Below are 27,308 nucleotides of genomic sequence, written 5' to 3'. Positions count from 1 at the left end.
GGCAAAGGTACCATGAGATCTTAAATGACCACAGCTAAGATAGGTGTTTTAACTCTTCTGTCTGATCCAAATTCTATGGTCGGTAAGTAAATTCTCTCTACCTAAGGACAGGTTTCAGAGTAGCAGCCGTGTTAGTCTGTATCCACAAAAAGAAAAGGAGTACTTGTGGCACATTAGAGACTAACAAATTTATTTGAGCATAAGCTTTAGTGAGCTACAGCTCACTTCATCAGATGCATTCCGATGAAGTGAGCTGTAGCTCACGAAAGCTTATGCTCAAATAAATGTGTTAGTCTCTAAGGTGCCACAAGTACTCCTTTTCTCTACCTAAGATTTCTCACTCTATCTTCAGTTGCATCACATTTCATGCTAGAGGTTACCACATATCAGTGGTTGATGAAGGTGTGTGTGTGCAATTTGCATATCATTAAGTTTGTAAAGTAATTCCAGGATGAATGCGCTGTGTAAAAGGAAGAGGCTATTAAATTCCCTGGTTTTGTTCCCTGCATTTTAGCTCACAGTGGTCTCTGCTGGATGGTGCCTCAATCTGCTACTGATTTGGGATTCTCATTCCTTTCTTCATACCAACAAATTTTTATCCCTTTTCCCCCTCTCTCCCAGCTGGTTACCCTTTCACACTGCACTGTGCATCTGGATGGCTCCTGTGCAAACCCTGCTGCGTTGCAGGATTTCCTCAGGCTTTGAGACTTACAGCAGGCTGTGCATGTGCAACCTTTCAATTCACTTCCTGTCTGTTAGCTGCCAAGTTTGAAAGGACCAGACTTGTCTGCCCCCAATGATTTCCCTAATCCAACCCTTAATTAATAACAATGGGATGCAAAAGCAGCTACCATTTTTTGAATAGGACAATGCAGATCCCTTGATGCTAGCCAAATACCACAGAGATTTATACATTTGTCAGCCTGGCTGGGCTGTGCAGAAAAGAAGCCAAAACCTTAAGTCGAAAATCTCCTACACTATCATAAATTTCAATTTTATCTGCAAGTTCCTCTCATTATGAAAGTTCAGTTGTTATGTTATTTTACTTACACTAAGTATCATGTCCTAATTTGGATATATTTTCAGTGTTAAGCTGAATTCTGAAAATATGACATGGTATTTCGTCCTCCCATTAAAAACAATCTATTCTGTCTACATCTCATTTAAACTCAAATCATAACATCTGGGCTCTATTTATACCACAAAGTCCTTTACCTCCTCTTCAACAACGCACCCCAACAACTGCCAGAGTAGATGGTGGAGCTATTACACAAGATAACATGGCAGGAAGGAAGAATGTCATTTCAATCTTGGTCTTTTTGGAACATGTACATACTTTTGAAATTTCCTTCAGGCGAGATGATTTGGTTTTGGCCAGGCATCTTAAACCACTTGCAGGCCACACAGAAGTTACTGAGTAAGCAAATGACATCCTCTTTTAAAATCCTTATGGTCACAAACAGATTTTGAAACCATGTACTTTAACCACCTCAGCAAATTGTTTCTATACCCGTCAGTGTTGAAAGCCCAAAGCCTTTCCTGACAGCCAGAGCACCCCTTCTCTCTCCCGTCACAGCCCTCTCTTGTTCTTTATACGTTGCTTGCTGTCTTTAAACAATGAGGTCATTATTATTGGCTTGAACCTGCTCGAATTCTTTTATATAGATTTAGACCATGTAATTTGATCATGATCACAGACAGGTTTATTGTCCTTATTTATACAAAGGCTTGAAGGGCTCAGGAGATGTGTTGTTTTGTTTGGTGTGGTGTTTTGGGGTAAGAGGGTGTACGTTTCAGAGAAGTCTTTTCTCTGGACTAGATCTGAAAATAAGTTGTGTGACCTCAGAGGATCTCCACTGCTGCTATAAGAGAGGGAAACGCCATTAGCTGAAGTGCTGCAGCCACCCTGTCATGCCATGGCGTACAGAAAGAGAATATGCACACCATAGTACCCATTTAAAGCATTCCTGTACCACCAACTCTTCTCATTGCTCTACACACATCACAGCATTGATATTATCTCCTGGAACTGATGCTCTCCAGCTGGCTGAGCTGCTGAACCAAGTAAATCCCATGTCTACTCAAGCCACCTTGGTCATCAGACTGAAGCTGAAGATGCTGGCTTCAGTCATCAAGTGCAGGTATTTGCACCCAAATGGATTCGTAGAGGCTGTGTTGTTAATCCACAATAAATGTGTTAATTGATGATAAATAATATTTCACAGAAATGGATCTCTCATCTACAGTTTTTGAATTCCTGGTAATATTTCTCCCTCCATCCTTCCCCCATACTTTCCCCAGAATACAGAGGCAGGAATCAATATTTCCACTGACCTTAGCTAACAATGTAATTAACCTTAGTGCAGCAGCCAAGTTCACAAAGGAAGCAGACAAACAGCAACGATGGTGGAAAAAATCCCACTCATACACAAACAGCAACAGAAGTCAACATTGCCCAACACTTCTCCCTTTCCTTCCCACTAACCCTCCTCTAGCTAGGAGATGCTCCAGTTCCGAGGAGGGCTCCCTGACAAAGCCATCAACTTTCCAGCTAATTAGAACCAGATGTGAGTCCCATCAGTGCTGCTCCTCAATCAGTCACAGGGGTCACTGTTGAGCAACATGAAGCACACATCAAACTACAAAAGACCAAGTATGCCATCACCACACCAGCTGCAGCCTTTGAATACTATACTTTTAAAATGGAAAGCTGTTTCTGTAACATACAGCATAGATTAGCCTACTTCCCAAGACACCATGGTATGTTTTCATGTTTGGCTGGGTGAATGTAAACAAAAGCCATTCTTCCATCAATGGCAGGGTGATATAGATCTGAGCTGAGCCAAGGCACCAAATCTATAATTATTTAGATAATTTACTGTATGTAACAAGGCAAACCTTGCCTGTTTTCAGCTTAATCTGGCCTTTTCCACAGGTAAGTGTCTAACTCCAAGACATTCTGCACCAACTAAAAATAGAGGCAGGTGAATGACCTGTGTTATAAATGTCAGGCCACTTAACTTATCCTGGACATTCTTAGAGACACAAGGAAAGTTAGGTGATATCTCTTATTGGACCAACTTCTGCTGGTGGAAGGTACAAGCTTTCAAGCTTCACAGAGTTCTTCTTCAGGTCTAGGGAAGTAACCAAAGTGCCTAAGCTAAATACAAGTTGGGACAGACTGTTAAGCATAAGGAGTTAACACATGCTACAGGAGATCTCTTAAAATGAAGTGGGCAATTAAGGCTTAGCAGGCCATAGGTTTTATTACAAATTGTTGTAATGAGCCATAAAACCACTGTCTCTGGTAAGTCCATGGTTTTTGGTGTCTAGCAGAGTAATAAATTTAATTTCCCAGGTTCGCCTTTGGAAAGTATTGTGCAAGTTTCCTTTGAGGACAAGGACTGAGAAGTCAGTTACGATATGATTACTCTCTGAAAGTGTTTACCCACAGGTGATAGGGTGGTTTTGTCTTTTATCATTTTTCTGGGAGAATTCATTCAAGCATGTAGTGATTGTTTTGTTTCACCCATATAGTTGTTATTGAGGCACTTGATGCAATGGAGGAGGTACACCACATGTTGTGATAGGCATGTGTAGGAGCCATGGATCGTGAAAGATGTGTTATGGGCAGTATTGATCATTGTATCACAGTGGAGATATGTCTGCAGGTTTTGCATATGTTGTTTGGCAGGGTCTGGTGCCATTTTGACTTGGTGTGTCCTGTTTTATGGAGAGCTTGATTCTAATGATGAGCTTGGCAAAGTTGCGGGGGTCTGGGGGGCAGAGGAACAGGAGGGGAACGTTCTTTGAAGGCCACAAGAAGGCTCTGGGAAATATTTCTTTCAGGATGTGGTCCCATATAATATCGGTTGTAACTGTTTGATTATACCCTGTATGGATTCCAGTGTAGAATGGTTAAACATGTGGTGTCCCTCCTCCAGTACATCAAATGCACATTTAATTTTAAGTGGTGTCCTATGGCATATGTTAACCCCTTATGCTTAATAATCTGTCCCATCTTGTATTTAATTTACACATTCTGGTTATCTTCCCCAGACCTGAAGAACTCTGTGAAGCTTGTACCTTCCACCAACAGAAATTGGTCCAATATAAGATATTACCTCACCTATCTTGTGTCCCTCAAATCCTGGGACAAACACAGCTACAGCAACACTGCAAACAGCACTGGACATTCATGACATTTGCTTAAAGGAATATTGCCAAGATAAATGTTGTGTTTTGAATTGACTGTGACAGGGGTTAGGGGCTTTACCCTGTTACTGGCAAACAAGTGGTTTACCTTACACTGAAGAAAAATAATGAGGCAGAGCTAGGGACTTGCAGGAACCATCTCTACAATCTGTTCTCACCTCTTTATCCCTACCACAAAGCTCCTCCTCCTCACCTTGGTAACCCAGTTTTAACTACAACAACTGTCTTGTCTCTGGCCTCCCTGCATCTCATCTTCTCCTCCCTTCTGCAGTTCCTCTCATGCTTCTATGACTACATCACTCTATTCAAATTACTTCACTAGCTTGCTCTCACTTTTCACATCAGGATCAGGATTCTTAGCCTTACCTTTAAGGCCCTGAAAAATGCTGTTTCTACTAAGGTCCCTGCTCTCAGCCTTGTTCCCAAGTCTCTAGCCCTTCTATATCCTTGTGGCACTATCCCCTCCTTCCTTGGAACTTTAAACATGGAACCCACTCCCGCCTCAATGCCATGCCATCATTGTCTTCATGTAAAGCCCTCCTTAGAAGAGACATTGTTTAACAAAGCTTTTTTGGACTATAATCTGCCAAAGCTATTGTAAAGTAAAGGATTTTAAACCTCCAAAAACCCATCTGTGCTGCTTTGAGATTGGAACTTCTGCTGGGACTTTGTGTGTCTTAATAGTGGTCTGGTGGTAATTTGCCTGCCTTTGGAGCAGGGACCATATTTTCCTCGGCTTATACAGTGCCGATCACACTTCTGGCACCACAGTTTATAAAATTCCTCCTACCTCAGATCATTAATATTGTCTGGAAGAAGTTTTCCAAAAAGAGGCCTCCAGAACGTTCACCCCAAAATTTGCAAGCATACCAGCTGAATGTGGGAATCCTGAACATGCATGAATAAAATCACACTTATGTAAGCAGTTACCACTTTCACATTGCATGGATTTGAAATGCTCTGCTTGCACTTTTGAACCCTTTCAACATTTGGCTCAAGAATTTTTATGTATTTTCACTGTTTGATGATATTAGTTCATTCCCTTCCTCCAACTTCATTCAACTAGACCAGCTGGATTAATGGCAAATTCACGCTTTGGTTCTCATGAATTATCATGATATCCTAGCATTTGGATCAGTGGTGCCTGAAGGCATATGCACATTGCACATGGTGTAGACACGGTCAACCTAAGCACATGCCTAGGCCCAATTTGTGGGGGGAGGGGGAACCTCATGTCCAGCTTCTCTGGTTCAGATACTGGTGCAGGAGCCGGTAGGTAGGAGGAATAGCACTGGTCACCCCACAGCACACACAAGGTTGGCCCACCATCCCTTTGTTATGACAGGGGGTGGCAGGGTCATGACTGAATAAGTGCCATTGACCTGAAGCACAGGGGTTGCAGTGTTGCTCAGGTGTGGGCGGCAGCAGGGCCACACCTCACTGCTCAGTACTCCTCCTCACTGCCCTGTGGCCAGCTCCTGCCCCAGGGCTCCTCCCCCATATCCCCAGGGGCCGACCTGGCCTCATCCTGCTTCCAGCAGCCCTTGTGTCCTCTGCTTGTTATGCTAGCCTCAAGACCTGCTAGAATGTGGGGAGCTGCAGTGAGTGTCCCGCTGGCAGAGGGGTATACCAAGGGAAACATTTCTGGGGGACCCTCCAGTTTGGATCACCACTGTTTCAGGGAGAATGTTTCAATCTGATCCACCAGCCAGCAAAAAAATACCTTTAGGAGAACATTTCTATACTCAAAAGTTCTATAAAATCTGCATCTGGGCCTTGACTACTGGGAGACTTTGCAGGTGGAAAAAAACAACACAAATAATTTACTTGGGTCACAGTGAGGCAGAATATAGTGAAAAGCATTTTTACAAGAGACACTGTCTACTTGCACTGAGGCTAGGCCCTTCTGGCAAATTTCTGATATTCAGGCAGAGCTCATTTCTATCCTAGCTCAAGTGCTACCCAGGTCAAAGACCTGCTACAACCTGCCATAAAAGACAAAAATCACATTGATAGGAAATGTATTTCCTCCTGCCCCATCCCAATTTATTTTTATGAGTAAACATCTCTGAATTAAGACATACTGTCTTCAAAGATCCCTTTTATGTCCCAAAGGTAACAGTTTAAGTGATCTTATAACAGCCATTACTTTTCTTTACAATGAGCCACGCACATGAACTCAATGTCTGGGACTTTCATTTTGCTATATATATTTTTAGTGACCAGATATAAATCTATCTGGTTTCGCATGTCAGTGACTCTATGGCCAATTGATGGTCTGGGCTCTTAACTCAGATGCTGAGATACTGCTGTAGCTGGTACTAAAATGAAATGAAACATGCAGATTTGCATAAACTCTTTTTTACACTTTGCTCTTACACAACTGATGTGGTGGCATGCTCTGAGCTAAGGAACATAAATGCAAATACATTTTACTCATTCAGCCAGTTCAAATCTATTTTAAAAGTCACTGCCCCAGCTGCCTTTGGAATATAGGACCTTACAATAAGGATGTTTTTAAGAGTAACTTGGTAATAAACAGTGAAAATTTCCTCAGGAACCCTTTGAAGAAAAATGTCTCTCTTGCCCCATTGATTCAACAAGATCAGACAACAGTGGCTTTCACTCCCATCCAGTTGATTATAGTGTTGGTTTGTGGTATGCAGTAGGCTAAAAAGGAAAAAAGGATGGACTAAAGTTCCCTCTCAACCTTTCATCTCCAGCCATGGATTTTCTCTCTCAGTCACCTTAGCCCCCAGACTTTCACCACCCCTCTCTCAAAGCTGTAGCCATAGCCCATGCCCTCACCTTATGGCAGCAGTTTAAGTGCCTAGACTAGGAATTCAGATGAAACCACAAAGTTTTGCCTGGTTTGAGGTTGAAGTCATGGAGCTCTGTGTGGTTTTCACGCAAAACTATATGTTTATCCAGATTTGCCCAGAACCTCAGTAAACCATTTGATGAACCAGGCGCAAATATTAGATATGTAATGAAGCCACCAAACTAGTCAAATGTGGTCCTTTTCAGGTTTCAAGATGAAAGGTTCTCACACCTATTAACACAATATCCACCTTCTCCAGCTGAGTTTCCTGGACATGATCTACTAAGAAATCTACACTTACTCTATGGAGCATTGTAAACACTCTGAATACAACAGATGTCTCTACATCCTCCTAAGCATTCACTTTGCTTCAGATGTTAAAAATGCCAGTGTCAGAAGAATTATACATTATTAGCGTGAACCACACTAATCTGTTTTATAGGGCCCTTAACCATGGCATTTTGACAAGTCAAAAATATGAATGTGGTGACCCTCTTAATACATCCCTCTGAGATAAGGAAATACTATTCTCATTATATACACTAGGAACTGAAATAGAGAAATCAAATGACCTGCCCAAAATCACAGAGAAAGTTTGGGTCAGAAAGAGGAACTGAAAGCAGATCCCTCAAGTCCCAGTCCAGTGCCTTAACCGTGATATCATATAGGGATAATAAAATAAGACTAAGCAAGGACAGTATGCTGCCTTCAACCAGTTTCTCAAAAGCAGGTGAATCTTCCTGGAATACATAATAATTCCTCTCATTAAAACCAGACTCTTAAATAAATGTATAAAGTCATCACCTTTGTATTTCTATATTGTTACAAAAAGAAAAGGAGTACTTGTGGCACCTTAGAGACTAACAAATTTATTTGAGCATAAGCTTTCATGAGCTACAGCTCACTTCATCGGATGCATGAAGAGAGCTGTAGCTCACGAAAGCTTATGCTCAAATAAATTTGTTAGTCTCTAAGGTGCCACAAGTACTCCTTTTCTTTTTGTGAATACAGACTAACACGGCTGCTACTCTGAAACCTATATTGTTACATTCACCTGCTGCTGCTAACACTTCAAAAATTGCATCATCAACTCTAATTACAGTCTGATACTGAAGAAATTTACTTCTGGACCAACTTAAAGTCTAAGAGCAAGGCACCTTGATGTGTTCCTGCTTGCATGTGAAATGAAGGAAAGATTAATAGTACCTGCCCTTCAGTGCCAGGCATAAACTGCTCACTCAATATACAGCACTGAAATCCAAACCAGCAAGAACACAGAAAATTATTCAATTGCTCAGTTTCACTTGCTACTGTTGCCCTATTTCATAAAACAACAAGAAGCAGTAACAAAGCCAGGTCAACTGGTGAACCCTTAATGAAGCAACAGAGCAGCAGGCACTCCCACTCTCAGAAAGTGGGAATAGAAAGTTGGATAAAATCTAAACAGGCTTTGACACTTCAAATTCAGTCAGAATGGTTTTAGGTCTTTAAAACACTCTACTCTGGCAACAATTAATTAGCTGCAAAAGTATCTTTAGTCTCATTGAAACTTTAAATGAAATATTTGCTGGACTAATCCTTGGAGTAGCACATAGAGGGTAAGGGCTATGGGCTTATAGAGCCTCTATTGGATGGTCTTCGGGAAAACTTAGACATTTGAACTTTTATATTAGTGCAATGAACATTATCAAAACATTGACTTTAACTGTTTACTTAGAAATGCATCTGCTGTGAGCTGCAGTTCTTGGATCTTTTTCAGAATTAGGAGCAAATCCATATGGGAGACAAGAGCAAGGCTTTCTGGAAGAAGTGTCATGGCCCGCAACACTCAACGCCTAGATTTTATTAAAGTTTGGATGTTAGAGGCAGGAAATATAAATATCTTATTTGGAGAAGCTCTTTTTGTATTTCCCCAGAGCTGACAGTATAATCAATGGGTATAATCCATTAGGTTCCAGATTCTTGGAGGAGGAAAAAACTAAAAGAATCGAAAAGAATGCAAAAGAAAAGAAAAGGGAAAAAAAACCAGACATTTTGACTAGACCTGTGGGAAATGCAGAGATTCATTTCAGGGTGGTTTGTGGCAAACCTTTTTGGTTTGAGTTCATGTGGATTTAAACCCTGCAATTTTTTAATTTTAGTTTTGGGTTCAGAGCTCAAACTAAAGCTCAGTGACATCCCCCAAGTTTTGCCTGATTTCCACCCAAACCCATTATCAGATTTGCTTGAAAGTTAACCCAGGACCCCTTGAAATAGTTCCCAAGCGTATGATTTTTATATAATCCCAAACCCAGGTGAACTTTCTAATTTAAATGTAGGGCCTGCATGCTTTTTTCCTCTACTCTAAGATGTTAACCAACAATCCAGCTGTGAGGCTTAGCCTCAGTAGTCATAGTTAAGGATGGAGAACTCATTCTGCCAAAATTTAGAACCTACTCAAAGCTGACTAGATCTTATCCTGTGTGATTTGTCCAAGGTAACACAGCTGCTCAGTCTCCGGAATAGCATCCTGACTTCCAGTTCAGGGCCCCAGCCATTGGACACACAGAGTTCTGCCCTGTTACATTTTTAATTTGGTCATCATGGGAGTGGAACAAGAATTACTGTACTTTCAACAAAGAACTTTTACTGTGTTTATAGAACACGATCTTCATTTCCTGTAGAGCAAAGTGTATAGTTTAAAAAACAAACAAACAAACAAAAAAACCATTTTTCCCCAAAAAAGAAATTTAGGGGAATTTCTTGTTGCAAAAGCCACACTTAAAAGTTCCATGATATATCAGAACAGAAATCAGAAACAACTTTCCTCTCCCCAACACCCACCCTATTGGTTACTCATGCACATCTATGACTAGACTAGAAGCTCTTCAGAGCCGGTACATCTGTAGATTTGTTCAAAATGCGGAAACAATACTATAATAAATGTTAATTTAATGGGGCCATTACTGAGAAGGAGGAGCGTTCACTAATGGATTAAGCAAAGGATGAAGCAGGGAAACCTATCTTTGCCACTAACTCAACGTGGGACCTTCATCAAGCCACTTGACCTCTCTGACTCAGTATTCTCATCTGTAAAATGAGGATAATATCTATCTATGCCAAGATGATCAGTTACTGTTTGCAAAGCACATCTACAGGGCTATGGAATTTACTGTAATACAAATACAAATAGCACCTACAGATCCTCAAGTGGGGCCGGGTCCCCATTTTGCCAGGTTCTATAAAAAGAAATGCTAAAACTGTCCCTGTTTAGAAGAGCTTGCACTCAAAATAGATTAAAGTGCTATTATTTTGATTACTGTAGAATATTATAATGCTCTAACACTGACAAAGGATAATATTTAGCATTTCTATTGCACTATACATATCTGCAGCACTCTGAAAATGTAAAGAGTTTATATTCAACACTGCTATGAGATGGGGAAACGTTTTCCCCATTTTAGAGACCCATATAATGAGCATTGTGATTTGACCAAGTTTACACAGTACATCAGCAACTAAGGAGTAGGGAGTCTAGTGGCTAGGGTACTAGTCTAGGACTCAGGAGAGCTGAGTTCAGTTCCCTGCTCCACCACAGATTCCTGTGTGACCTCAGGCAATTCACACAGGAGGAGATTTTCAAAGGCACAAGTGGCAGTGAGGTACCTAACTCCCACTGACTTTCAATAGAAACTTGGCTCCTAACTGCCATTGGAAAAAAAAATCTCACCTCTAGTCTTTCTGCACTTCAGTTCCCTGCCTGTAAAATAGGGACAATACCCCTCCCTACCTCACAGGGGAGTTGAGGTGCAAGGATAAGTACATTAAAGATTCAGAGGGGCTCAGATACTATTGTAATAGGAACCAGATAAGTACCTAAGAGAGGTGGGGAAAGAGTTCACAAAACCCTCGGCTCACAAAACCCTCTAAACCACCTCACTTGGGATCTTAAAATAAAATATCAGTGTCAAGCAATGGGAAGAAATATACCATCTTTGTTCTATTCACACAAGCCATCCACTTTCTTACTTCACTCACCGTCACACACAACTGTGAAAGCACAATCTGTCTCATTTCTGGGTCTGCAACTTAAAGAATGACAAAGTCTTCCTTCCCTCGGAGGTGCATAGCTGTCTTTTCAAGGCACTGCAGCCATTCTTTAAGGAGTGCCAGGAATACGAGTCCCATTTCTTGGTGCTGGGATTGGATGCACAGCGTTTTTAAGAACATTTTTCTCTGCCACTTGCCTGACCCCAGGAGCAATCCCACCGCTCTGCAAAGGCAGCTGTGGAATGCTCTACCAAACCCTATCAATTATTCAGTGTCAAAAGGAAGACTTAATCTTAAGATAAAAGAATGGATTTTATCCAGGGCTTGTTCTCTTTAAAGTGATTTACACAACTAGCCTCTCCACTTGCTTGCATTGATGTAATTATTTACTTTTGCATTAATAGCCTTCCTGCACTTGGGCTATTTTAGGAGTCTTTTGTAGCCTTTAGAATTTACTAGTTTTTCACCCTCTATTTAGCGGAGGCTTTAAATTGCTTGGCTTTTTGAAATGATTGCTAAAATACTGAGCTCAATAATGCTGGCGTAAATCTGGAGTAACTTCATGGCAGTAATTCCACTGATTCTATATTTATACCATAGTACATAATTTGGTCTTTTGACTTTAATATCTGGGGTGGGAGTTGAGATTTCTATTCAAATCCAGCAAGTGGTGCTTTCATATGTTTTGGTTGGCTATGACAAAGAGCATTACAACAATAAAAAGAAAAAAGCTACTAGAACAATGGATTTCACAAAGAGTGCAATGTTTTAGCTGATGCAGTTTGTTGAAAGTCATGCTGCAGTTCTACTCCCAGCAATCACATGCCAGGTTTAAAACAGGGAAGGCTGCATCAGCTATCAAACATGGACTTTAAGCTCTTTGAGCACAGCCAGGCTTTACTTCAACACAGTACAAAAGGAGAAGGATGGTGGTCTAGGAACCAGATCTTGGGAGTCCAGGGCTCCATTCCTTGCTCTACCACTCCATGTGTGATCTTGGGCAAAACACTTAGGCGCCTGAATGTCTTGGATGATCTGGGCCTGTCAAGGTTCCTTCCCCACTCTGAACTCTAGGGTACAGATGTGGGGACTTGCATGAAAGACCCCCTAAGCTTATTCTTACCAGCTTAGGTTAAAAACTTTCTCAAGGTACAAACTTTGCCTTATCCTTGAACCCCATTCTGCCACCACCAAGCGTGTTAAAAAAAGAACAGGAAAAAAGCCCACTTGGAGATGTCTTCCCCCAAAAATATCCCCCCCAAGCCCTACATCCCCTTTCCTGAGGAAGGCTTGATAAAAATCCTCACCAATTTGCATAGGTGAACACAGACCCAAACCCTTGGATCTTAAGAACAATGAAACAGCAATCAGGATCTTAAAAGAAGAATTTTAATTAAAGAAAAGGCATCACCTCTGTAAAATCAGGATAATAAATACCTTACAGGGTAATCAGATTCAAAACATAGAGAATCCCTCTAGGCAAAACCTTAAGTTACAAAAAGACACAAAACCAGGAATATACATTCCATTCAGCACAGCTATTTTACCAGCCATTAAGCAAAAGAAAATCTAACGCATTTCTAGCTAGATTACTCACTAACTTTTTACAAAAAGAAAAGGAGTACTTGTGGCACCTTAGAGACTAACAAATTTATTAGAGCATAAGCTTTTGTGAGCTACAGCTCACTTCATCGGATGCATTTGGTGGAAAAAACAGAGGGGAGATTGATATACACACACAGAGAACATGAAACAATGGGTTTATCATACACACTGTAAGGAGAGTGATCACTTAAGATAAGCCATCACCAGCAGCGGGGGGGGGGGGGGGGGGGGAGAGCATTCCTGATCTGTTCCTGGCAAAAGCATTACACAGACAGACAGAGCCTTTGTTTCCCACCGCCACAGCTTTGAAAGTATCTTGTCTCCACATTGGTCATTTTGGTCAGGTGCCAGCGAGGTTATCTTATCTTCTTAACCCTTTACAGGTGAAAGGGTTTTGCCTCTGTCCAGGAGGGATTTTATAGTTCTGTATACAGAAAGGTGGTTACCCTTCCCTTTATATTTAAGACAGGGCCTAACTCCTATCAATTGATTTCAGTGGAACTAGACACTGAATATCCTTTGAGGATCTGAGCATTAGTCTTTGTGCCTCAGTTTGCTATCTGTAAAAATGGGAATAATAGTCCATCCCTTCCTCACAAATGGTTTACAGGGATAAACACATTAATGGTTGTGAGGCCATATAAACCGCACAGGTGAAAAGGAATCCCCAGTCGTGCCATGCCTTATGATGCAGCAAAGAGCATGTGGCAGTAGCATTTCTTTGGGGGGTGGGAGACTGTCCTCTATCCTGTTACGCATCATGAAAACAAAAGGAAGCATTCATGTAGTGTTTTTCATCCGTAATGTGCTTTCAAAACATTAAATAATCCTCCCAGCAGCCTGTGAGACAGGCATCATGATGCCCATTTTATCAGTGGAGAAATTAAGTGCGAGACTGATGAGTCCCGGTGGATGGCAAGTCAGTTTAGAGGTAGGATTTGAACTCAGGCACTCCTGGTTCCCACTCTCACACTCCTACCATACCTCTGTCATTATAAGGAAAGCTAAACAAGTTCTTCATCACAGTGAGGGGCTTTGTTTGCACCATGTGGCATGAAATATTTTTAAATGCTAAACAAGAGATGTTCCATCTTTATGGTAAGCAATGGTGAACCTCACTGGGGAAGGGAGAGTGCACTATTGTTTGTGGCACAGGGTGGTCCCCTGAGAATCTTTTCCAGCCTCAGTAACTGACTATCACAACCCCAGGTGTTCTTAACCACCACTGTGCTTTATTATATCCCTTCAGCAGGCCTCAGCCTAGAGTGTTATTTACATACTATCTACAATCAGTAGCCAGCTTTTCTCATTTGCTTCTGGGGAAGGGTACAGTATTAGTAGCAGCTATTCCTGTCTTCCTTCAAACTCCCTAGTCTCCTCCCTACTGTGGCCTTCCTGTCTGTTTATTTAGTCCCAGCCACTGGGGCTACTTCCGCCCTATTAGTCCCACAGTTGCATCTTTACTCAGTTAATTAGCACCTTCCCACAACTGCCTTTCAGTCAGGTCCCAATTAATGTGTATGGGTGGGGATTTGAATGACAGGGTGCTGTGTCAGTTCCTGCCTCAGCATACCCTGTTACAATTTGGTAAACTATAGATGAATATGGTGTGGTCCATGCACATCTCCATCTTTAATATGCAAGGTGCAGATGCCATCTTAATCTGAACACATGAACGATGAGGTTAGCTGACTTTTAGGAACTCACTGCCAGTGTGCCCACTCCTGGCTGGGGGTGAGGTAGCAGGGTCTTCTCTGCTGGTGCCCCTTGCCAACAGTTGCTCTAGCCTTGCAGTGTGGTCATCTCATTTCTTGGTCCGCCAGCCAGGTCTCATATAATCCCACCCCTACCAGGGAAACTGAGTCCAGCAAAACAACAGTCTGATGCCTTTATTTCCCATCTTCAGCTCAACTTCAGGCTGTATTGGCCTTCCAACTCTAATCTCCAGGGGTCCTTGTGCCACTGTCTCCACTGAGCTCATAAGGGAACCCAGGCATACTCTCAACTCCAGCCCAGGAATCCTGTAGTAAGCAACTCAGGTCTGTCTTTTCAGACCTACTGCTTCCTCCCTGGGTACTTTCTACCTCACCCTGTGTCCAGGCCTTTCACACAACCCCTTCCAGGCTCACTTTTTTGCAGACCCCAAAAGGTAAATAGATTAGTTATGGGGATAAAAGCAAATGTAAAGGCCTCACACTAGGCTTTACCTGCCCCAGAGGAGGTGCTGGTGTCTAGCAGCTTCAGGATAGGCCCTACCCACAGCCCAGTCTTCCCCCAGGTAGTCTCTCAGTTTCCTCTGGCACCAGCCAGGCCCTACCTCAAGCAGTCTCTGGCTAGGTCCTGACCCCAGCCAGCCCTTCTTTCAAAGGGCTAACATAAGAAGCCCACTCTTTCTCCCAGTCAGCCACTAGTAAGCTGGGCTTTTCCACTTTTAAATCCTCCCTGCAGGAGTACACCTCTCACAGGTGTAACAGGATGGGGCTGATTGAGCTCACAGGCTCTCACTAACCCATTCCTGGACAGTATGGGTCTGTATACCCAATAACAGACTGCAGAGTTAATTGGACTGATCTAACAAACTAGTTCACTGCATATAATCCACTACATCCCCTCTAGATTTACATTGTCCATGAAGTTTCTTCTGCTGCCACTTCCTCCACTGTTCCCATCCCCTAACTGCCTGATCAGAGAGAGATCCAAGGGAAGGAAACAGCAAAAGCAGAAGCCGCCAAGCCCTTTGGAAAGCAACATTAATATAAAGAACATAAACACCCCAATCTTCCTTTAGCTTAGTGTTAAAATACAGCCCACAAATTTGGGAGGAGCCAGAGAATAAACTATAAACTAGAGCATCCATGACACTCTGAAGTAATACTAAAGAAACTTTTCAGAGTAGCAGCCGTGTTAGTCTGTATTCGCAAAAAGAAAAGGAGTATTTGTGGCACCTTAGAGACTAACAAATTTATTAGAGCATAAGCTTTCGTGAGCTACAGCTCACTTCATCGGATGCATTTCTAAAGAAACTTATTTCATATTTCCAGTCCAAAACCAAGAAGTACTTGCCATGTACTCTAGCCATGCACATTGAACTGAACATGGATCTACACTATTTATTCTAATGCATTTATGTTGGCAATAGCCTCTCCTCCAGGTATTCTGGGTTCTCATCCCAAGTCTGCCAACAGTGATTGTCTCTCTCCAGGCCTCAGTTTCTTCATCTATACAATGGGGGTGACAATACTTATTTAACTCATAGTGATACTGTGAGGCTTAATTCATTAATGTTTGTAAGAATCCTGAACCACTCAGAGAATGGTGTCGATTACAACGTATTAACAACTATAGGGATATGATTAGAGTGTAAAAAAGTCACTTCAGGAAAGCACTGAGGCATCCACACTACGTTACCCACTACTGTGTTTTCATATTAGCGTACACATGACCCAGAATTGGAGAAGTTTGCCATTACTGACACAGCTCATGCTAAGTCAGCAGAATTTGCTGAAAGGAACAGAGTATAGGTCTGAACTAGTTCTATGGAAAATAAGTAGGGCTGTCAAGTGATTAAAAAAATTAATTGCAACTAATCGAGCGATTACAAAATTATTTGTGATTAAGCACATGATTAATTGCATTGTTAAACAATAATAGAATACCATTTATTTAAATTGTTTATGTTTTCTACATTTTCAAATATACTGATTTTAATTACAATACAGAATACAAAGTACACAGTGTTCACTTTATATTTATTTTTTATTACAAATTTGTGATGTAAAAAACAAAAATAGTATTTTTCACCTCATGTAAGTACTGGAGTGCAAACTCTTTATCATGAAAGCTGAACTTACAAATGTAAACTTATTTCCAAAAAAAATTACTGCATTCAACAATAAAATAATGTAAAACTTTAGAGCCTACAAATCCACTCAGTCTTACTTCTTGTTCAGCCAGTCACTCAGACAAACAAGTTTGTTTACATTTGCAGATGATAATGCTGCCCGCTTCTTGTTTACAATGTCACCTGAAAGTGAGAACAGATGTTTGCATGACACTTTTGTAGCCAGCGTTGCAAGATATTTACATGCCAGATGCACTAAAGATTCATATGTACCTTCATCTTCAACCAACATTCCAGAAGACATGCATCCATGCTGATGATGGGTTCTGCTCAATAACGATCCAAAGCAGTGCAGACCAATGCATGTTCACTTTCATCATCAGATTCAGATGCCACCAGCAGAAGGTTGATTTTCTTTTTTGGTGGTTCAGGTTCTATAGTTTCTGCATCTGAGTACTGCTCTTTTAAGACAGCTGAAAGCATTCCCCACACCTCGTCCCTTTCAGACTTTGGAAGGCACTTCAGATTCTTAAACCTTGGGTCGAGTGCTGTAGCTATCTTTAGAAATCTCACATTGGTACCTTCTTTGCCTTTTGTCAAATCTGGAGTGAAAGTGTTCTTAAAATGAACAACATGTGCTGGGTCATCATCCAAGACTGTTATAATATGAAATACATGGCAGAATGTGGGTAAAACAGAGCAGGAGACATACTATTCTCCCCCATGGAGTTCAGTCAAAATGTAACTAATGCATTTTTTTTAACAAACGTCATCAGCATGGAAGCATGTCCTATGGAATGGAAGCCGAAGAATGAGGGGCATACGAATGTTTAGCATATCTGGCAAGTAAATACCCTGTAATGCTGGCTACAAAAGTGCCATGCAAAAGCTTGTTCTCGCTTTCAGGTGACGTAAATAAGAAGCAGGCAGCATTATCTCCCGTAAATGTAAACAAACTTGTTTGTCTTAGCAATTGGCTGAATAAGAAGTAGGACTGAGTGGACTTGGGGGCTCTAAAGTTTTACATTGTTATTTTTGATTGCAGTTATGTAACAAAAAAATTCTACATTTGTAAATTGCACTTTCACGATAAAGAGATTGCATTATGGTACTTTTATGAAGTGAATTGAAAAATACTATTTCTTGTTTATCATTTTTACAGTGCAAATATTTGTAATGAAATAATAATATAAAGTGAACACTGTACACTTTGTATTCTGTGTTGTAATTAAAATCAATATGTTTGAAAATGTAGAAAATCATCCAAAAATAGTTAATATATTTCAATTGGTATTCTATTGTTTAACAGTGTGATTAAAACTGATTAATTGCTATTAATTTTTTTAATTGCAATTAATTTTTTTAGTTAATTGCATGTGTTAACTGCGATTAATCGACAGCCTTAAAAATAAGATTGTAGTGTTGTCTGCGAGAGCCAGCCTTTGGAACCCATGAAACAATATGCGCAGCACCCAAACGCAAACAAGTATCCTCTTATGTATCACTTAGTTATTAACAGCACCAGCACCACTGTGCAACAATATCAAACATGTATGTGAAGAATGAATTTACAGTTAAACCCATCAAAGTGTTTTAAATTGCCCTGAGATACTGAATGTTGGGTAGGATTAAGACTCTATCCTGATGTGCTTTGGCATCTTTAATGAACAGAATTGGTCAGAAATTTAGTTTTATGTTTCATTCTACAGTTAAATCTGCAAATTAAAGGGATATTCTTAAACATTTATATTACAGTAGTGACCTAGACACCAGCCAAATCAGGGTCTTATGGTGCTAGGTACTATACAAACTTATTGTAAAGACAGTCCTTGCCCCAAAGAGCTTACAGTCTAAAAGATAAAACATGACAGCAGATGGAAACAAACAAGCAGGCGAGGGTGAGTGGCAGGGAAAACTAGGTCAGAAAAATACCTCATGTCAATTCTTGGTCAATTGGGAGCAGTGGACACAACCTTGACACCTGTACAGCAGTTCCCCTTGGGCTGCCATTTCTCACTGCATTACGGAAAATCAAGTTTGGAGGAGGGACTTGAAGGAGGATAATGTGGTGGCTTAGAGATTTTGATTGGGAGTTTTTTCCACTCCTAATGGGTGGAATAGTGGGAGAGTGAAAGAGTGCTTGTCAGAGAAGCAGAGAATTGTGCGAGTGAGCTGGACATGACTGGCACAGTGAAGGCACCTGAAAACCTCCATTAGTGCAAGATCATGCCCATAATAAAGAGAAAAATTCTGATTTTGTAGAATTGTGTTTTTCTATTACTGCAAATATACAGTCTCTTCACTGTGAGCAACTGCCATCCCCTTGGATTGCAGGGGCACCATTCTGTGTCCCACAGTAAGTTTTTCCTCCACTAACAGTATAACCTCCATCTCACAAAAGAGTTGGCAGGCCTGATGCCGACTCCCTGAAAGCCACGGTGTTGCATCACCCGAGGCAGGTCATCTGCCTGCTACCTGCCCCTCCCACCTGCAGTGTCTCACAAAATGGAAACAAGTAAGCCAGTCTACCAGACAGGCTGCATAACAGCCTGCATGGAGAGATCTCACACAGTGTTTCAAAATGAAAGGCATTTGAAGCCATTCTTTTCAGACACATGCCATAGGGAAATGCATCTAACTTTAATGCTGGCTGTTGAAGCAACCAGTGCTGCTTGGCCTACTAGTTAAACCCTTAAATGCTGAGAACAACGGACATGATAAGAGAAGAAACGTTTAGCAAGGTCACAGGGATTCCTGCTTAGCATGCACAGCCGCATTGTGGGCGATGTGGCTGTAAGACGCTCCTCATCTCCTTGACTTGTTTGTGTATCAGCTAAAGCACTTTGCACCTGGGGAACGGCTTCACGAGTTGTAGGCATGGTTCGTGACTGCTTGCTGGCATACCATTCACAAACTGCTGATCAAACAGTAGCTGGCAAAAATAATATGGGATAGTGGGGTTTTGACCTCACCTATCTTAGCCATGGTTTCTTCTAGTCTTCAGGGGAGCAACATAAATATGCAGATAATCACAAGCATGATATTTTAGGAACAAAGACTGTCTGGTCTAAGTACCTGAAACCCTTGGAGATCCCAAGAGGCCCCCATGGGGGCATACATGAGACAAGGAGGCTGGCAGCTGATGTCTGCAGCAACAGGGTGCAGGGGCCATGGTGGTATTGGAGTCCACTCTAAGCCATCAGGTGACAACAAGACCTTTTTATTTAAAGGGCTTTACAGAACTGACATTTTAGGAGGCAAGTAAAACCATGGATCATTCCGCCTGTTATTGGTATTACTGTGGTGCCTAGAGGTCCCAAGCAAGGCATGGAATCCCATTGTGGTAGGCAATGTCCAAACACACAGGAGAAGACAGTCCCTGCCATAGAGAGCTTACAGTCTAAACAATGGGTTTCAGAGTAGCAGCCGTGTTAGTCTGTATTCGCAAAAAGAAAAGGAGTACTTGTGGCACCTTAGAGACTAACAAATTTATTAGAGCATAAGCTTTCGTGAGCTACAGCTCACTTCATCAGAATGGGATTCTCCCATTCCTCCAGTTTCAGTAGTTGCCACTTTCTGCCCTGAACAGCAGAACCAGGAGGTTAGATTAATTGCATCATTTGCAAAGTTTTAAAGACATTTCACAACATATCAATAGAGAGAAGCACGAGCAAGAACATGTCAGTGCCTCATATTCCTCTTCCTGGAAAAATTGGAGAAAGGAATGAAGAATAGTCTTTAGAGGAGATCCCTGCCCTGGCAGGGTGGATAGAGTTGATGACCTAATAGGGCGTTTGTTTCTAATTTCTTACATTCTCAGGAACACACAAACACACACACTGAATTTTTTATTTTGCTGAGGTCTGCTGGGACTTCTCCATTCCCTCCTCCACATGTACATAGACTTCCCAACTCCAATACTGAGTAAGATAAGCTGCACGTGGACTCCTTGCCAATGCACTCTTGTGTTGCTTAGAAAAGATTTCAGCAGAGCACTGGGCAGAGCTTCTTGCCTCTCCCTTCTGCTTACTGAAAGTGCTACTTCTGCAGTGGTCAGCATTCCTGCCAACCCATAAATTAAGTGACCAAATTTGGTTCCAAACTGATCCTTAGCAGAGCAGCCCACCATTCTATCCTTACAGTACATCCGAGGGTGAGGGGCTAAATTTAATCAGCTGAGGCACTAATATTAAAAGGATCGTTACCTACTGGGAAAAGTGCATGCTGTTACCTACTGGTTCTCCAATTTGGTTTTCCCATGTATATGCCAAATGACTTGTTGGACTCCGTATGTAAAGTATTCCCATAGATCAGAGGCAGTCAGACCTGTGCAGCTAACATAAAATAAATTACCACCCTATGATAAATGGTTCTATTAGCAATCCAGATTGTTAAACTCAGATAGAACAGAATGGAGGGAGTACTGCCCCATTCATCCTCCTTCCGGCAGATACCAAGTTGTAAATAGGTTATTCTGTGTGTAAATAACGCGTTAAAACTCAGCATTAGCCATGTCTTTTGATAGAGAGGAAATTGTTCCAAATAAATAATCCCAGACAGGAATGTAAAGTAAGCCAGATTTAATAGTGCATGCCTGCTGCAGCCATGTTAAACATGACTAAAATGATAAACCCCAGAATATACTAATAGTAAACTTTGCTCTGACATCAAAGTAATGAGGCTGTATTTTTACCCAGCTTTAGAAATGTTAAAATTAGTCCTGACAGAGCCAGACATCAGAAAAGTGTTTCAGACATAAACACTATCAATTTAGGAACTTGGTGTTTGTGTCATGGAACAGAGGGGCGACGAGGGAAAGTTACTTCCTGGGACTCGTTAACAACAGGCAGTTAGCACTTTTTAGGACTTTTATTTAATTTGTGGTTTAGGGTCAGAAGCAAAACCCTCCCTCCAATATCTCAACATTTTTTTAAAATGACATTATTTATATTATAACAGCCTCTGTAGGCACCAGCTGAGGTTGGGGCCCCACTGTGCTAGGTACTGGCCATACACATAGTATAAGAGATAGTCCCTGTGCCCTTGAAAGCAAAGAGACAAATCTGTTCTTGGATACACGAGTGGAACTCCATAAGCCAAGTGCAGAGTTTGCTCTTTGCCCTGAAATGCAATACAGACTACATTTTGCAGAAGTGTTCTCTAAATGTGGGTGTTTTAAGTTGTGCTTCCCAAATTTCAGGCACTGAAAAAAATCACAGACCACTTTTGCAAAACTGGCTGCATATAACTCGTAAATACCACCATTAATAACCCCGGCTCCCCACCAAACACACACTTATTGAAATTGAAAATCATTTGCCAGAATGATTTATGGAAAAAACTGAACATTAGGAGAGTCTTCCCTGATGTCATTTCTGCAAGGTCAATTTCTGAGTAGCTGATCAATGAATTACTATATTAAAAAAAAGGCAAAGAAGATCTCTAAAGTGTCAGCTCTAGCAGACTAAAATATGAGATGCAGATTGTTAATCTGAAAGAACTCTTCTACTCTGACAGCATCAACAATGCCAATCTTTTTTTCTACAGCCATAACTTAATCTGTTTAAGGCCACAGACAACACGTGGGACAAATATTCAGAATAACTGAAGTAGAAATGGAGATTGGACAAGTTACAAAAATACAGTAAAGCAATGACGGTTCTTAAATCAGTTTGTTAATATATTTGGTTTATTGCTTCATTTTATTGGATCTTAATTAAAATATAACCCCTTGTGATTCTATGCCGATTTTACAAGGGAAAAAAGCTATGATAAGAGAAACATAGTGCAGTAGCGTTTGATCTAATACAACAATGACTCAGTAGAATCTGAAAGAACATATTGTAGAATATGCTTGTTTGGTTCTGGAGAAGACATTTTTGAGTTGCAATGCTAGCAGTGCCTTGTTGCTGCTTTATGACATGTTAATATGAAGACTATAACCCATATAGCACCTAGGAGCCATCAAATAAAATAGTATTAATAATAATAATGTAATCAATTCCATCACAAGTTTATTCTGGATGAGACAGAAAAATGTAATGGCCTCAACACAGGTCTGGAAGCCAAAAACTCCCAAATTTTAAGCCTAACATTGACATGTGCACCAGCCTACTCCCCCACCCCTCTCCACCAACATGGCCTTATGCAACTTATTTAATCTACTTGCTTCCATTTTCCCTCTTTTGTAAAATGGGAGTATAAAATAAACACCAACCTTACATTCCTGTGAATAATGAGTTAATGTCTGTTAAGAGCTTTGAGGATGAAAATTGCTATATAAGTGCTAATATTATTATGTAGACATAGGAAGTCAATGTGTATCCTTTCAGTGATGAACTGCTAATCCATAGCTTACACTTAGCTACTTTTGCAACATATCTAAAGCATTCTGATTCATTTCACAAATATATATATATGTGCGTGTGTGCACACACACAGACATACTTCCCCAATCTTTTGGGGAGCTTTTTCATTTCAGAAGCACTAATTTCATTCTAATCAAAGATTTTAAAGAAAGGCCTTCAAAAAAGAAAACAACAGTCATATTCTTCGTAAATTTCATTGGCTAGTATCAGATCTGGAGTACACATTACTGCTAGCCATGTTAGATAATTTATTAACTGTTCTTCTCACAGTATGATATAGATTTTGCTCTTTACATCTCATTACACAATGCTTTCATCACACTTCTCCTGACATCTTCAAACAATCGTCTTCTTCCTTTTCCACTTCATTTTAATAAGATGAGAAATGTTGAGCTTGTAAATCATTCATTCCAGAGTAGAGAGCACAGTGATAATATGAAACATGTCATATGCATAAAAAGAATCAAGTCTCCAGTATGAAACCAAAAGGGTCAAGAACATCAAGTCTTGGGGCCAGATTCTAGTCTATGTACACCTGTGTAAATCTGGAGTAACTCCAGATTTAGGTCCCAATTTGGGACAGCATCCCTATTCAGAATAGCACCCAAGCATGTGTTGAACTTTAGCACATGCTTAAGCCTCATTCACATGAATAGGACTTTAGAGTGTGCCAAAGTTAAGCATGTGTTTAGTTGCTGTTCTGAACAGGGATGGTCATAAGCAGATGCTTGAATCCTAACTCATGATCTTATGCTAGTTTAACAGAGGTCACCTCTTGATAGCAGATTTCCAGGAGTCATGTAATTTCTGTCCCTAATTTAATCAATTCTGCAAATTTTCCATTCTGCAAATGTAAAAAGTTAAAGTTAACAAAAAAACTAGATCCAAATTCATGCAAAAATTTGGATTTGGCTCCAGAACCTAATTTCACAGCTGAGGCCCATCTCCAAAGTAATTCCTTGATAAAAGGTTTTCAGGGGTTTTTAACAGACACTTCCTTTATTGAAAAGATTTATATAACAGGTGAACAGCTCCAAAGTCTTATATTCCAAGAGCTGTTTCATTTGTCTGTACTTGGGAAGCTTTCACAGAAAGCTAGTATGTTTCTTAGACCTAGTCAGAGTTTTGGAAAGAATCTATGGGTAAAAAACAGATACACACAACTTGTGCTGGAAAGGACTGGGGTCATGGTTCTGCCAACTGAAAACAAGACTAAGTTACCAGTGATGCAGGAAGCAGAGAAACCTATAGAATAATTTTACTGCTGTCTTGAGATGAGAAATTACTATGTATTTAAGGAAGGGGAGGAGAGGGATTCATTTTGAGGTAGAATCTGCCTAGCAATAAGGTATATTTTTAAGAAAGAAAAAAGAAACCTAAAAAGTTTATACAGCTGGGGATGCCACTTGTCACATTCCAAATGGGAGAGTCCCTTCTAAATTTGTCTCTCTGTGCCCTACTGAGAGAGGCCTTTCTGTCTCTGTCCTCAAAAAGAACAGTGGGATGTCCACCCAACCTTCATACCATCCCTAGCCTTCCTCTTCTGCACCAGCTACCAGAAAATATCAGCAAGCTCAAAGCTAGCTTCCCATACTGAAGTTCAGAGCTGGGATACATGAGGTCATTCAGAGATAGATGCAGTTCAACTGACTTGACAAAAAAGAGATACGGTACTACAGGGTTTGTTTTAAGGGATTTTGTTCCTATTAGGCACTGTACCATTTCCTTAATAGATCTTAACTCTGAAGATCACTCCTAGTGTTGGTTCCCACATTTAATCTGGGGTCCAATATTGACTGTGAAAACACAGAACTGGATATCATGAGGCCCTACCACAGTATTGACGTACATCTCCAAAGAGATTTTAGTTTATTAGAAAAAAAAATCAAAGCAGATGCAAGAAATATAGATCTTCTACCACAAAGATGATAACACAAAATGCACTCAGCTCTACCAAACCTAATAAGGGACATTTTAATTTCCACTTGGCTAAGTGTTAGACAAAATGTTACATATATCAAATGAAACCAGGCATCAGTGAGATCAGTGATTGCTTGTCAAAATTTTCTAATTCTTATATTTAATTCAGATTTAGTTTAACAAGAATGGAGTCCTCCCGTCTTCTGACCCCCAAGTCTGATGTGGTCACGTGTCATGCAGAGTCATCATGCATCCGATGAAGTGAGCTGTAGCTCACGAAAGCTTATGCTCAAATAAATGTTAGTCTCTAAGGTGCCACAAGTACTCCTTTTCTTTTTTGCGAATACAGACTAACCCGGCTACTACTCTGAAACCCATCATGCTACAATAACCTGTTGACTGCTACACCATGACACAGAGACTGCAAGCTGTCAGCTTACAGTTCCGGTGAGACCTTCTAAGGCCAGGAATCCCAATGAACTCAGCATATTCACATGAGAACATATGACACCATGCTTATTAAATTCTAACAGTCTAATGAAAAACACTTCTGCTGTTTTCAAAGTGTGGAAAACATAAAGTACCTCCTTGTGCTGCTGCTGCTGCTAAGGGAGCAGGTTTCTTCCCCATTTCAGGAAAGCCATCCCCCTCCAGAATTGCACCTTTCCCTTCTTTTTTCCCAGCAGCAGTTGTAGTGGAAGTTTCCATCTTAGATGCGCATAATCCAGCTCAGGAACCCTAAGGAACACAAAACAAACACACATTTCTGTCACTTCTTGAACAAAAGAAGCAAAATGAGCCCCATGAGGGAGAGGCCAATACATCATCACAATCCAAAAGTAAATTTAAAAAAACAACAAAGGTCTCCTAAGTTTCTTTCCCTGGCAGCCTGGCTGCTATAATTATAACCAGAAAGGGCTTGGCTCTGCAAAGTGCAGAGTCCTCTCAATTCCCATTGATGTCATGGGAGTTGAAGAGGCTCAGGACCTCAAAGGATCAGGCCCATTTTTTTAATTAAAAGTTTTGACTGGATTTTATTTTGTGAGTTATTATACAATCAATCCACAGAGGGGACTGCATTCCTCCGACAGACAGAGAGAGAAACTGACAGTGGTAAGAAAAGGAATGGAGTAGAATGTGAAAGAGAGATGGACGTTTTGACTGAATGAGCAGCATGTAAAGTGGTAGTGACATACTGAGGTTTAGTGCGTATAAAAAGGAATAATTGATTATACATGTTGAGCAACAAACTGTCATAATAAAACTTTGAGTGGGGGGCCAGAAATTTTCAAGAATTTGCAGTTTCTATGTAGAGAAGCTAATTTAAGGTGAACATTTGTGCTCAATTACTCCCCACCTCCACACCATTTTTCAACCCGCTCGAATGATAATAAACAATAGGTACTTAACACCCTATGCAACACTCAGACAAAACTTCCATTGAGTCTTATCTATTCAATTCAGGTTCTTATTTCATGCCCAAAGTCATATCTGAGAATCAAATTTTTGCCTGTGTAAGGAGTGCCAAATTATGCAACTTAAGCTGCAACTTAAAGTACAGGATATCAAAGCACAAGTGTATCTTTATTCATATCTGTAAGACACCCCTCCCCCCCATCCTCCCAAAACACTAGTTCTGCGTGAGAAAGAAAGGCTAATACAATACAATCCTAAAGTGGGTTTCCTCTAGAGGCCCCACCACATTTTCATTTCTGGTCCTCGTCCACATTAATATAGCTGAAGGCTTCCTAGCTTTATTTGAGATGTCAGTTTAGTTCCTACTTTGGGAAAGGTGGAGGTGGGAGATACTGAAACCATTTGGGGTCTTGAGAGAAATCACAGCAAGATCCCACTCCCTCTTCCATTTTTAATTGTAGTTTGTATAAATTATCCTGCCTCAAAAATTTGCTGGAATGCACAGGCTGCTTCAGTTACAGGAATTAACTGGATCAGCCAAAAAACTTCTCGGAAAGTGTGAGAGAACTTTTGGGTTGGAGTCAGTTTCACTGTAACAGCATCACTTCAAATTTTCCTCACTTTACATTGTGAATAAAGATTTACAGAATCCTGAACAGCTTTGATTAAAGAGAGTCCACATGCCTTGCAAACTTTTCTCCATGTAAAGATTCCGGGAACTCCCATTTGTTTTGTCTGATACATTTTACCCTTTGCTTGGCTGAACCCGATGTGAGCTCTTTTTTCCCCTTGCTACCTTGATGATTTTTTTTTATTTTAATGTTTTTCTATCTTTAAAAAAATTAAAGAAAAAAATGTCTCTCTCCTCTTGGATTAGTTTACTGTATTATAATGATTCTTATCATTTGTATCATTGTAGCACCTTGGAGTTTCAGTCATGGACCTCGACCCCATTGGGCTTATTGCCAGTGCTTTTTTCACTGAGCTGCTTTCTGAGGCTTTGTCTACACTAGCATTTTTGTCGGTCAAAGTTTTACCGACAAATGCGCAGGTGTGGACAGCACTATGTCGGCGGGAGACGCTGATGTAGCTA

At 40.7% G+C, this 27,308-nt stretch overlaps 1 protein-coding gene across 1 annotated transcript in view; it reads right to left on the bottom strand.

The window, feature by feature from the left end:
- The window catches only part of GLI2 (GLI family zinc finger 2), a 271,143-nt gene that overhangs the window by 177,922 nt on the left and 65,913 nt on the right, over window positions 1-27,308 (bottom strand). Inside the window, 1 exon segment of the mRNA XM_038422722.2 lies at window positions 25,384-25,537. Coding sequence (XP_038278650.1) covers window positions 25,384-25,507 — 124 coding nt within the window. The 5' untranslated portion in view covers window positions 25,508-25,537.

This window comes from Dermochelys coriacea, chromosome 11, assembly GCF_009764565.3.
Source record: "Dermochelys coriacea isolate rDerCor1 chromosome 11, rDerCor1.pri.v4, whole genome shotgun sequence".
NCBI lineage: Eukaryota > Metazoa > Chordata > Testudines > Dermochelyidae > Dermochelys > Dermochelys coriacea.
This window is presented reverse-complemented; position numbering and strand designations above follow the sequence as displayed.